This window comes from Folsomia candida, unplaced genomic scaffold, assembly GCF_002217175.1.
Source record: "Folsomia candida strain VU population unplaced genomic scaffold, ASM221717v1 Fcan01_Sc007, whole genome shotgun sequence".
In the NCBI taxonomy this organism is placed as follows: domain Eukaryota; kingdom Metazoa; phylum Arthropoda; class Collembola; order Entomobryomorpha; family Isotomidae; genus Folsomia; species Folsomia candida.
In genome coordinates, this window is record NW_019091199.1 from 625709 (window position 1) to 638870 (window position 13162).

At 36.7% G+C, this 13162-nt stretch overlaps 4 protein-coding genes, 1 long non-coding RNA gene and 1 other non-coding gene across 6 annotated transcripts; 2 read left to right on the forward strand and 4 right to left on the reverse strand.

The window, feature by feature from the left end:
- Positions 1-572: 572 nt before the first annotated feature.
- On the reverse strand, positions 573-691 carry LOC118436343. Its single transcript, XR_004835381.1, has one exon. It is a non-coding gene; the product is annotated as a 5S ribosomal RNA (ribosomal RNA).
- Positions 692-1249: 558 nt separating this feature from the next.
- On the reverse strand, positions 1250-2573 carry LOC110852004. The gene is made up of 4 exons (XM_022099957.2): positions 2281-2573; positions 1865-2192; positions 1668-1786; positions 1250-1578 (listed from the first exon to the last, which is right to left on the reverse strand). Exons 1-4 carry the CDS (start codon positions 2470-2472, stop codon positions 1399-1401), a joined length of 819 nt encoding a protein of 272 aa, XP_021955649.1. The 5' UTR covers positions 2473-2573; the 3' UTR covers positions 1250-1398.
- A 546-nt stretch (positions 2574-3119) lies between these two features.
- Positions 3120-5921, reverse strand: LOC110852464. The gene is made up of 5 exons (XM_022100544.2): positions 4680-5921; positions 4423-4598; positions 4281-4338; positions 3982-4193; positions 3120-3892 (listed from the first exon to the last, which is right to left on the reverse strand). Exons 1-5 carry the CDS (start codon positions 4918-4920, stop codon positions 3707-3709), a joined length of 873 nt encoding a protein of 290 aa, XP_021956236.1. The 5' UTR covers positions 4921-5921; the 3' UTR covers positions 3120-3706.
- Positions 5922-7230: 1309 nt separating this feature from the next.
- Positions 7231-10174, forward strand: LOC110852006 (vascular endothelial growth factor receptor 3). The gene is made up of 9 exons (XM_022099960.2): positions 7231-7786; positions 7875-8024; positions 8112-8504; positions 8566-8743; positions 8839-9048; positions 9131-9233; positions 9301-9565; positions 9672-9883; positions 9958-10174. The coding sequence occupies exons 1-9, from the start codon at positions 7763-7765 to the stop codon at positions 10061-10063; spliced, it is 1641 nt and encodes a 546-aa protein (XP_021955652.1). The 5' UTR covers positions 7231-7762; the 3' UTR covers positions 10064-10174.
- LOC110852301 lies at positions 10054-11640 on the reverse strand. Its single transcript, XM_022100336.2, has 4 exons — positions 10960-11640; positions 10705-10872; positions 10550-10591; positions 10054-10415 (listed from the first exon to the last, which is right to left on the reverse strand). The coding sequence occupies exons 2-4, from the start codon at positions 10868-10870 to the stop codon at positions 10300-10302; spliced, it is 324 nt and encodes a 107-aa protein (XP_021956028.1). The 5' UTR covers positions 10871-10872; positions 10960-11640; the 3' UTR covers positions 10054-10299.
- A 288-nt stretch (positions 11641-11928) lies between these two features.
- Positions 11929-12528, forward strand: LOC110852614. The gene is made up of 2 exons (XR_002548154.2): positions 11929-12296; positions 12370-12528. It is a non-coding gene; the product is annotated as an uncharacterized LOC110852614 (long non-coding RNA).
- The last annotated feature ends 634 nt before the right edge of the window (positions 12529-13162 follow it).

Genomic DNA, 13162 nt, shown 5'->3' on the forward strand with positions numbered 1-13162 from the left:
CTGGTTGTGGACGAGAGGACCTTACTTTAGTCCCGCTACCAGGAATTTGTAGTCATCTATTCGCCTGGGAAGTGTTTGCAGCCTCGTTTCACAGGGATTTCTTTGCATGTCCGTGTACAGGGTCTGATTGCGACTGTAGTGTGAACTGTCGCACCTGTTCGCCCAGTTCGGATAATAATACTGCTGTCAAAATCGGATTAAATGTTTCAAAAAGGTGCATATTGAATATACCAAAAGAAAATTGTATGTCAATGCCAGCTGAAATATTTTGTTTCCAGGACACGAGGGACTTATCATCTAAGCGTGACAGATCCAGCTCCGGGAAAGTATTATAAACAGTATAAACAAATATTCTTTGAAAATGTACAAAGCTGAGTGTTTGATTTAAGCGAGTAAAGCTCAAGCTCAATTAATGTTCAGGAAATATGTGCAGAAGTCGAATGTGCTTTTAGTTCATCCAGATATATTCATGTATTAAAGAAATTACTTGTATAAATAATGATACTTATGATTAATTAAAAGTTAAAATGACGTAAACAAATCCACAAGAAAAAATTGTCAAAAAAATTGTACGCCAAGGGCACCCGGGATTCCCAAGCGGTCACCCATCCAAGTACTAACCGGGCCCGACGTTGCTTAACTTCAGTGATCGGACGAGAACTGGTGCATTCAACGTGATATGGCCCTTGACAAAGTGATACGCATTTTATCCTCCTTTTATGCTCTCTAAATGCTTCTGGATTTAGAGAGCTTTAGAGAGATTTATTTATTTAGCTTTTGGATTTGCTCAATGAATCAATGTTGATGTGCAACATAGCTGGTTCTTATTTGGCTTCGGGTGCCATTAGCGTCTACTTTTTGTTAACAAATCGAGGAAACTTTTATAAATCAAGTTTGATTATTACTAACTGATAATGTCTAACGTTTATTGTTACACTTGGCATTATATCATGTGATTTTATGTAATGGTATTAGTTTTTTTCACAGAAAAAAACTGACGTATTAATAAATCACTTTTAATATATGTAACTCATTTCAAGTCGTTTCAACTTGTGCTCTATCCATCATCCCAACAACGACAGAAAAACTACGGTTGGCATGTCAAAAGATCAGATCAGATCTGGTTATTCCAGTTTATGCAAATGAGGATGGCAATGACATCGTGATTATGAACTTTGTGGAAAATTTTGAAAAAATTGGTTTGAAAATTCATTTATTTGTAGCAGAGAAAAAAACTCGTGCACCCCAGTCACGCAGCTTTAGTAAAGTTTATTTTGTCCCGTCAACCATTGTGCATGTGTTTATACCAAGGGTAATAAATGTTACTTGTTTGCCGTGTATCATTGAATTTGTTTAATAGTTGCCACGCAGTTTAATCATGACAATACCGTTTATATATTACAATTCTTTCGTCTCATGCAATCCGCAAAATTGTGGACTGGGGACGTACGGCGGAGGGGAATGATTTGGCGAAGAAGAAACCGAAGAATCCCTTCTGCTCATGCGAAAATTAACAATTGCATCAGTGTTCTCTTTGTCCTTGTTGACTGCTTCCATTTCTAGAAATTTTCCCTCCAGCTAAGGATTTGAAAAATTCCAAAAATGAACACACGAACCTGAAATGCATATTTAGATTACATGCGGAACTAAAATAACTTCCAACATACGTGACTTCTCCCACAGCAAATGGCTCTCCCAGTCATAAACGTCATAAAAATAGAAACGAAAATCTGCAGCATAACCAATGATGACAATACATTTGAGCCAATGATGTGAGCACTGGGATCTAAATGTTAAGCAATTATATTTAAAAGAAACGTTAAGAATGTATACTTGGTCTCAACCTCCACGTATTTAATCTTACGAGAATGAGTCAAATTTTCAAGTTCATTAATATGCCTGGGAAATTCTGTAGAAACTGTGTGCACTAATTCTTTCAAGTCCACATGAACCAAGGTTGGATGCTGAATGTTTCTCAGCAAATACAATATTCCACAAAGGGTGCAAATCCCAATAATATTGAGAGCCATTCCAGTATGCAGTTTGGCGTAGGACGATCTTTTAGATGCCCATAACGTGGTCAAGGATGCGCTGCCATGGATAAAAAAGCTAAACCAAGTGACCAGGCTAATGTTCTCAAAAGCTGAGCTTGTAGTGCCATGTTTAACCTGGAGAGTTGTGGACATGGTCACCTACAGATTTCATCAAAATTAAAGGAACCAGAGGATGGATAGGCCTGTATACCAGCAAATGCAGTGATAATTATATATTTAAATTTACCTGGACCATAGATACAACTGCCCCCAACATAATTTGGACCCATGATAGTTTCCTGGCGAAAGAAGAGTTAAAGTAGCGATGGTAAATTTCTGCTTCGTGGCTAACTGCACGAAGACGAAAGCGCTTGGTGTCATTGTGGGGGCGAGGAGTTGCAAAGGCCACCACTTTTTCTGGCGTCTCCATCTCCAACATGATTTTAATTCTGAACACCTGAAATTTCCAGATGTCTCGCGTGTGTGAGTTATTTTGGAATTTGTTTGGTTTATGAGAAGTGCTAGTCGAATGACATAAAATGAGCGCAGGGTATGAACCTATCGATTGAAAATATATTGAAATTTTATGAAATAAAGCTTCTATTCACTAGCACGCACATGCATTAGATAGTGTTTTTTTAGTATGCACATACATAACCAGTATTAAAAATTACATGCAGTGTATGCATGCTTTTGTATTATTATTGATACATTTTTTTACTGGACGAATGGCTGGAAATTGAAGACTAATGTCGTGTACACTCGTGTGGCTATATTTTTGTTAAATAATAAAAGAAGTCGGGACTTGATTGAGTTGATTAAATAATCAGAACAGCGTGTTGCATATAGTTTCAAACTTTAAATTCCTTTTTTTGTAAATACAGTAATTTAGCGGTGGTCAATTTGCATTGAAGTTATAACAATTCTTGTATGTAAATATGTAAATTAAAATTATGAGGCTAACACACATGCAAGTATAAGCACACATACGTAAATGCAGAGCAGTTAGGTTTAACATCAAGCCCATTATAGTGGCTAGGGGCAGATTTATATACGTAGTGCAATGATCGCATAGACAATATAATGTAAAATTAATCTTATACAATTCAAATCGCACCTTTATTTTTACATATGGAGTTGTACATGAAAAGTTATTATTAAACAAATGCATGCAGTCCTACACACTTTTAGGCTCCATTTTACTAGAAGCAGCACATTCTAAACATTTTAAACCAACTTATGAAAGCTTGGAAATATGAAGAGACAATGTTTTCAATGTCATCATATCTATATCTTCCGTAAACTCTTAATCTTGGCTATCAGATAATCAGTATTCTAATGGTAGTAAGATAATGGCACCGAGCAATCAAGTTCAATACTTATGTATTTACGATGGGTTTCATGTTTCGTCTAATATTCTACTGGTAATAAAGTGCACCATGAATTATAAAAGAGCACCGCTACAGAGTAATAATAATCATAAAGTGTCTGGTATTTGTACTCTATAGCTACATCAACTATATAATAACTTACAATAAAAAATAATAAGATCAAGACTTATGTACCTACGTAATATGTACTTAAATGCCTTGCTAAAACCTTATCCTAAATATATATAAAAATATCACAGCTGTAATTTTCAAGCAAATTCGAACGTCGTAATCATTGTCCAACTACGGGCAGAGGACAAGGTATAAAAACATGACAGCCGTTGTTACGCCGATAACGCCCAAATGTCTCCTTTGTGCAACCAGATGACACAATGAGACCCCTTTGCGCCCCGCTATCTGGCGCAATTCTCTCCACACGACAAACACTTGGAGGCAGTCTGTAGTCATGAGTAAGATGTCGCGAAGTACCTGGAACAAACATGTATTAGTCAACACTGAACACAGTTATTCAGTCATCGTACAGTGTCCAGGTCGCTTTTATTTTTATAGCAAACTACCTGATGCATTCTTCCTCCAAATTTTAGCACGTTGAGGAAGAATTGATCCCAGGTGGAGGAAGTTATGTGAAATATTGCTATCGTCCCCACAATCAGAAGCGGCAAGGGCTCCATGGCCTTACGTCGATCCACCTGAGAGAAAACGAGAAGACTGGAGAAAAGCTCTGTGACAGTGAAAAAGAGCTGGTGCGACCATTGGGGATAAAAATCGTCTAAAATTCAAAGAAATTAACATTAAATGTACTTAGAGGATTTACAAACCATTTATAAATTGAAATTATCCAATTCGTGTTTAGTACCATTCCAGTAGTTCCAGTGCCCCCACCAAGCGTAGTAATGAGAGTGGATTGACACGAGCTACACAAGTAAGTTTCGGTTATGTATTATCATCTATTTATTTAAATGCTTATCGTTAGCTTCGATAAGCTTCCGAAAACATACCAACAAGAGGCCCAGGGACCATCGTAGTCTCCGCTTGTACAGAAGCAGAACCAAATGCTTGACGGTTTCATACAAAGCGATGAAAAAGAGGAGAGAAGTCACCCACATTTTAAAAGTGTTTGAAGTACTGTTGAAGTAGACGTGTTTGTACTTTGCAATCCCTGATTCATACGGTCCTACCGACAAAAACATAACATACGTAAATATTGACGTTCTTCTTACGCATGAATATTTGCACAAGTCGCGAGTTTACGAACCTTTGAACACGGTGTCCCAACAGGAGCAGGTGCATTCCTTCTTATCAACCTCATTGTCTCCGTAGCCCCAGAAGTGGGCAAAGAGTAGCATGTGTCCCGATGGGAGGAGTATCGGCAGGGACAGACCGGCCAGGACAGAGACAACCAGTGACCTCGACGTTGTTTTGACACTTTGACCCCGTCGTGAGTGGGGATGGTAGTTGTTGTTGAGGGGACTCTCCATTTCGAGATCGGTCTCCATTATTTTTTATTTTTTTGTTATATGGTCTCAATTGAAGTGCATTTTTTAAATTTAAACTGGGGTCACAGCATATTTATGTTTTATTGATTTAAGCTGCATTCTGATAATTACACCCCCTGAGTTGCTAAAAGACTAGGAATATGTACTCTCATTGTTAGAAGCTAAAGCACCAACAAGCTTAAAAATGTAGTTTCGTCCGGAATTGGGCTCAAAATATGTTGTAAAAAAGACTGTTGCAATACTAATAGCAATATTGTAGTACACTTTCCAGATTTATCATTAATATTTAATCTCATGACGAGTATTTAATGCAAAGTCATGTGTGAAGGTATTGTAGAAAAACTTGACATAAATAGCACGCATCTGGCCAATGTCATAGTTTTGCATTTTCATAGATACACAATATCTATCCAATTCGTATATGTGTCAAACTCGAAATGAACACACGAACTGTAACTAAAGAAGGTTGAGTTGTGGTGAGCTTGGATTGTGTGTTCCTTTTATGCACGAAACAACTGAAGATGAGCACCGAAAAACAGATCTATAAATATTTTGGATAACGGACTTCGATCCGTGTCAAAATCACAGCGTTGCACCGAAAAGTACGCAAACTAATTAAAGATATCGCAATGCGTAGTGCTTAATTTGACTACGCAGATGTTAAAGGATGCTTGGTTACCAGTTTAATGTGTGCAGTTTATTAATTTACGAGGTCACTTATCTATGTATTTATCATAGTGCTATGATTTGGATAAGTATAAAAACTCACGACGTACACAAAAGAAATCAGGAAATGACGGCGTATTATCTGTTTTTAATTTTTCCTAACAATTCGAAACCACAACAAGTTATGAGATTCTCAGAGTTTGTTGAGCACCAGCAGATGAATTTGCAGAAGATGAGAGTAGGATCGAATAAGGAGTTGGCAAAAGTAGCGAAAAGATGAAAATATTATTGATCTACTCGTTTGAGACGAGAGAATCAAACCCGCAGATTCGGAACGTATCCCATTTCTCGGAGTTTATTCGGGACATGGTCCCGAATAACTGAGTTGAGTAAGGAAAGTGAAAGCGAATAATAAACCAAACCATGCGTTTTTTGACTTGCAACGCACTTCGCTGGAGATATGTTATCCGTAAATGTCTCGAGTATTTCAAATTTTGGACACGGAGTTTGAAATTAATTTACTCATTGATGAAGTGTACATATCTAGAATACTAGCAAATTATGTGTACGAGTGTCCTGATTGTTGTTATCATTTGAAAAGCGGCATGCGATCAAAATCTACTCCTGATGAAAAAGTGAAAGCTTGTAGGATTCCCATGGTCATCTTTCCCATGAGCAAGTGAAGGTGGAATGTACCGTGTCCTCTAACCTGTCGCCAACAACGCACATACTATTTCTCGCATCCATCTCTGCACCTTTCATAACCTCACCCACCCCTGGTCGCGAATTAAAGAGTGACAATTTGCTTGTGTAGAATTATGGCAATCAACAGGGAAAATGCTATATCAGAAATCTATAGAAAATAAGCTCTACATATGCATTTACGCATATCTATGCAATTAAATTATGTAGGTACACAATGTTCTGCAATTATAATGATACTGATAAATTATCGATTGATAGCAGAATTATTTCTAATAATTGATTTGCGCCTTATGTCAAGTGCTCTTATTCTGATCTCATGGAATTTTTATGACCGTCTGTCTGTTTGTGATACGCCTTAAAACTTCGCTCGACAAGGACAAGTTCCAAGATGAGCATGTGGTTGGTTGGGAGTAATTTAACCCCCATTTAAGTAGTGAGAACTACTAACCAAATTAGAACCAAATTTTATAAAATGCCTTAGAAACCTGAAATTTAGCATGGAAAGGTGGTTAGCTTATCAGATAAAGAACATGAAGTCAGCAATACTTTTCGCAGAATTTTATGCGTTTGTGCCCAGAGGGATCAAACAGGATGATCTACCCTACTTTTTGAAATGGATAAAAAAACCTGAAATTGTGCATGCAGGGAAAATTGAAGAAGTATGGGAAAACTTATGCACAATAACGATTTCACTTTTGTAAATTGAGCAAAAAACGAGAAAATTGACTGGCTCGGGCTATATCAAGTCTGTGTTGTATTTTTTATTGCATACAAAGGCCAATAACTTGTCACAAATTATGCGTAATGGTTTGAGTAAATTGAGCGATAGTGAGTATCAGTATGTCAAGAGCAATGACTGGCGATCTGATGACAGATTTTATTACCCAAATGTGTATAAATACTTTCCTTAGCACTCGACTGTTCATTTGTTCAGCAAAAATTTAGCATTCATAGAAATGTCTAATGCATACTTGCCAATAAATATTTATAACCGGAATTGAAATCTTAAGTCACGATGCATAGCACGATAGACACCGAAATGCAGTCCTAATCCATTTATTTTTAAATTATGCGAGTGCAAAACATATTTACAAATGTAGTTGGCGGATTAATCACATAACAAGACTAACAACACATTATTGTGTTGATGCAGTCTGCTAAATAACATGTTGGTCGGTATACATATTTATATATGGCAATAACAATTATATATCCAAATGATAGCAGCCAATGTGCAGTATAATATGCAGAAAAAGAATGCCAGCCAGAGTCATATAAATAAATACATAATTAAATTGGTTTTCCGAGAAACTTATGTTTGTGACCCTTGTTGATATAAATCGTATCTGGATTCTGTTTGATGTGATAATGACATCGGATTCGACATTTAGTAACAAATGTTAAGTTGTGGTGAACATAAGTTGCAAACATAAATTTTTATGTTGAATTTTTTTGGCAGCATTGACTAAACATGGTGAATGACACACTAAAAACGGTATGATTTTCATCTTTGTAAACTGTTATGATATTTATTCTGTTACCAATTTTAAGTTTTTTTCATGTCTTCTTATTCATGATTTCAGTGCATTGCTGATTGTGGACAATGCCACTGGAACGGAAGTTTGGGATATTGTTGTAGCCAAAGCTGCAATCAGGTCGGAGGACATGATTTTGGGCATTGTTCTCCGGAAATGGGAGGAGGATGCGACGAGGGGAGTTCGACCAAGCCAAGCGTACGTAAAATTCATAAATTCTAATACTTGTTAATTATCTCACAACAAACAACTTTGTAGAAAATCATGGTCTAATTATGAATTCAGTGCATCCCAGATTGTGATGTCTGCCATAGATCCGGATCATTAGGCTTTTGCTGCAGTGGAATGTGCATCCAAATGCAAGGAGATGACTTTGGTTACTGCCAGGCCAGAGAAGGAACTTGTGAGTCAACGGAAAATCCGAACTGTATCCCGGACTGTGATGAATGCCAATGGTCTGGATCAATGGGGTTCTGTTGCAGTGGGATGTGCACCCAGACACAAGAAGTGGGTCATTGCAGACCTAGAAATTCCACCGTCCAGTGCGAAGGGGTCGACTTTTTCGAAGGGGAAAAGAGCAAATTTATTCTGCAGTTGTTGCCTTATTTACTCTCTGGACTTGTAATCATTGTCCTGGCCAGCGTCTCAATATGGTTGTGGCGTTATTGGAGAAATCGGGTAAGGTCATTGAATTATTCTAACACTGACCAAAAATGTAAATAATACTTTTGCATTCCAGAAAGACAAAATCTTGGACAAGGATGAAGTCCTCCGTTTTTACAAAGGTTCAGACAAAACAAATTACACCATTTTGTCGGACATAGAGCTTGGAGAAGTATACTCGAAAATATATCAACACATTGACAGCATCCCCTACGATGACAAGTTCGAAATCTCAAAATCTGCGTTCAAGATCGGTAAATAAGTGAATCAGAGTAAAGGTTAATCGTGAGATAAATGCATAATTCGAATTTCAATAACTTTGACTAATTCTTCGAAATCGTGTATTTAGATGTGGACCATGTTCTTGGGGAAGGGCAGTTTGGGACCGTATTACAAGCAACATTAAATGGGAACGCTGTTGCGGTAAAAACCGTGAAGGAGAACGTGGACAAAATTTATTTGAAATCTTTGCTCACCGAACTCAAGGTGCTAATTTACCTTGGTCATCATGACCACATTGTGAGTTTGATAGGAGCTCACACCACACAATTGAGAAAAGGTATCAGAATTTGGACTTTCATCACAGTATCCGATTTAACATGAGAAATTCTACCGACATTAATTTCTCTATTTTGCAACAGGGCATGTGTACATATTTCTAGAATATTGTGCAATGGGGAGTCTGGATTCCTTCTTGAGGAAGCAGAAAAGGTCCTTGGAACAAACTATTGATATTTCGAACGGGTATTTCCAGTAATAAATAAATCTTGATAGCTCCTTGTCTGAATCTGAGTTTGTTGCGCCCCATTAGGCGAAACGGCTACTCTCAATTTTCTATGACAAATTCTCTACAACTCACCACCACTGAGCCTAATAATCCTTGTTCGATGCAAAATATGCTAAATTGGTGCATACAAGTCGGAAAAGGATTGAGTTATTTGGCTGAAAAGAATGTTATCCATGCAGATGTTGCCACACGAAATGTGCTTCTTTACTCTGAAAACCATGCAAAACTTACAGATTTCGGTCTTAGTCGTCGTCTATATGAACATAGCATTTACTTGAAGAAACATGAGGTAAGTGCATCAACACATTTAGTGGGATCCCTCCCTCTCTGACACGTGTCGCACGAACATGGAACCAAACTAACGAAATTCCTACTTAACACCACTCCCGACGTAGGAACCTCTCCCCTTCAGATGGATGTCGATCGAATCTTTAAAATGCTTGAGTTTTTCAACCCATTCAGACATTTGGTCGTTTGGAGTATTTATGTGGGAAGTATTTACACTGGGTGACCTACCATTTCCGGAAATGTCATGGTCTGAGTCCTTCGTCCATGCTCTCCAAGCTGGCATGCGTCTCAGCAAACCTGTTTCAGCCAGTGATGCGATGTAAGACTTGCGATATCGAAACTTTACATTTTTATCGTCAATGAAATCAAAATTGCCCCTTTGATTTTAAACAGATACAAAATCATGCAAAAGTGTTGGAAGTTAGATCCTAATGAAAGACCGTCCGCAGATCTAATCGTCACAGAATTGTCAGAAGTATTACGAGAAAATTCAGGATAATCCATTACAAATACGCATTTATTGCATTACCTATAAGTATTTTTAGTATAAATGAAGACAGTCTAGTTGAGTTATCCCACTAAAATGAAAATTGATTACCCAAAATTATGACTCTGAGACACCTTAATCATTTACATTGTTTGCCTATTAATTACGTATATAATCCATAAAAGTTAAAATCATTCTCCATTAACCAACGAACAGAAATGGTTGTGCCAAACAACTTTTGAGCATAGTTAAAAGTTTAATGTTTTTGCAACACAATATGGATTTCGACACTGCAATCCATTATTCTTTAGTACCCCGGTTCCACAAGTAAGGCAATACTGCTTCTCCACTGGTTTATCTGTTTCTGAAATTATACAACATCAATTTCAGAGGGAACGATCCGCTAAAATTGTTATTACTTCAAAATTTGAAGTTCAAATTGTGGAAATTCAAGTCACAAGACTTCATACTATATGAAAGCGGGCTTACTTTACTTACCATCGTCTGCAGACTTTTTCGCCTCGTCCTCGTCGAGCTTATCTATGCAATTTTTAGTTTATATAAAATCAATTTATTATTTTGTATATGGTAAAGCAACATACAAATAAATAATTTTAAATATGCGTATCTATTATTCCGTTCATACTATTTACCTTGATTCTTCTTCCCCGTCAGCCATTCGTTGTAGTCCTTCTTAGACATTGTGAATTTTCCCCAACCGGCCTTCCATTCCTCCCAACTTCCTGGCCTTGGTTTTGGCTTTTCTTTCTCCTTCCCCTTGTCACTTGGCTTATCGGTCTTTTTATTCCCCCCGTTCATTGCTTGCAAAATAAAAATAAATACTTGTACAAAGGGAAGATAAGCGGTATGTAATACTTTTGACAGATACTGACATGAAAATGCAATACCTGCTTCAAAATGTATTCAATAAAAAATGGTTTCCTTATAAATTATTAAGCAGAGTCACTTTTATTAATTGATGGAGGTAACACGTTGAAAATTAAACCTGCAATTTTACGATTGTATAATAAAGCCAATCTTATTTCTTGTTCTTACGCATTCATGAACAGACTCGTACACATTCTTCATTATGTAACATGATCTCCGCTTGGTTTACTTGGACCTTGTATGTTTATAGTTAATTTTCAATGACATGGGTGTCTTTCCATGTAACAAAGCTTATACATGTATAATAATAAAATATATGTAGCAAGTAGCTGACTCTGATGTTTGGCTAAAATAATTTGATCCGGTCATTAAAATTCGTGGTTTCGTTTAGCTTATGGAACATGATTACGTGTAGAGCTAGCTAATGTTCACTGAACGATAGACATGTAACAATACACATACAGAGACATCCAGTAATGTCAATTCTGAATGCTACTCGAAGCCAAAAATTCCCAGGAATTATGTTTTGTTGTTTGAAATTTACAAATGATTTGTCAAATGGTGTCGGGGACGAAAGCACTTTACGTAACATCACTTAACATGAGACTTTGTGTGAAAATTCATGTGATATATGCACGTTGATTAGTCTGTTTTATACATTGAGATCATATTAACATTACTAAAAACACTAAAATAGTCATATAGGAGTTTCCCCCTGAATATCACGAGTTATTATCTACGTATATGCAAATCACAATATCATAAAATGAAGAAATATATAAGAAAATAATTTTATGCTCAAATTTTTCATGCAAAATACCCTATGCTGTCAACCTAAGCGTTTCTATTTTTTATTGCAAAGCATACCAAATCGTTAAGTATACATAGAAATATCTGCTGATCTGCTTTAGTGTATAGATTTTTAAGCTTATTGTTAGTGTCGAATATGTAAGGCACAGGAAATCGTCAAAATGTTCTGTCGGATATAGAAAACACAGCAAATTCCTCAACCTTCAAACAAAAGTAGAAAATTCCCTTATGGCATTACAGTTGAACAAATGGGATGGAGAGGTTCGTAAAAATTAAGTCTCCCTCAACTATTGTTCCATTTTATTGGTGTTAACTACATTCGACGAAGTTCGAAATTAAAAATTAAAGATTTAAAAGGTGAATTAATTTGACTGGTTGATCATGAGTTGGAAAGCTCCGGAGAAAGGCAAGTCCGTACCCAAAACTAATAAGCCAAAGCAGAAATCAAATTCTGCAGCCTGGAACGAATGGAGAGAAGGGCTGAAAAAAATAAAAATGACCAAGGAAGAATACGACAATTGGTTATACGGGAAAGAATCACATGTTGGTAAGTGTACAACTTATCTTTGTTGCACTATGTAAAGTAATGCGTGTAAAGTGACGCTTTTTAAATTATGCAGAATGGTCCACGGATGATCCACCGCGTCCTGTCGCAGGGAAGGCTAACACAGTTATTGAGAATCAATAAATCGTGGAGGACACATTCAGATAAATTTCAGCACCCTAATCTTGACTATTTAATGAATAAAGAGGCGACAACGCCAAGTTAGTGCAATATATAATGCTAATAAATAGCTTGTTTGTGTCATTAGCTCTAAAAATTGTGGATGACATTTTGCATAGTCAATACAAGTTCATCGTGATGTTGCACTTCTTCTTGTCCATAGTCCATGAGCGCACTGTGAGCGGATACTCAGGACAGGGACACTTATCAATAAAGGGTTCAGTCCTTCTTCAAATAGGATATGGCAACAATCTTTGAATTTGATAGTTATGCATGGCGCAGGTGCATTTTAAAATTTATTGACTTTTGTACGTTACCAGCGACAATTCTGACTTTAATACGTGCTCCTGAATATATCCGGTCATTTATTCAAACTTGATATAATGGATAAGTACATTTTTATGTACCCATGTAGTGACTAACAAAGTTTTTTATGCATAAGGTGAAATGAGTAGGTTGGTTGTATCTCCAATAATTTTCATTTGCATAAATATATAATTCCTGTAATATGTACATGATAATTCTTGCACGTGCATCTATATTTAACATTACCTTGAAAAGATTTTTGCACTAGCCTTGCAAAAGCAGTGACACATATTCCAGTGCGAGCGAAACTAACGTTTTCGATAACATACATACAAATTAATCGAGGTTCAACTGCTCAAGTAAATAAACATCACATTTTTTCT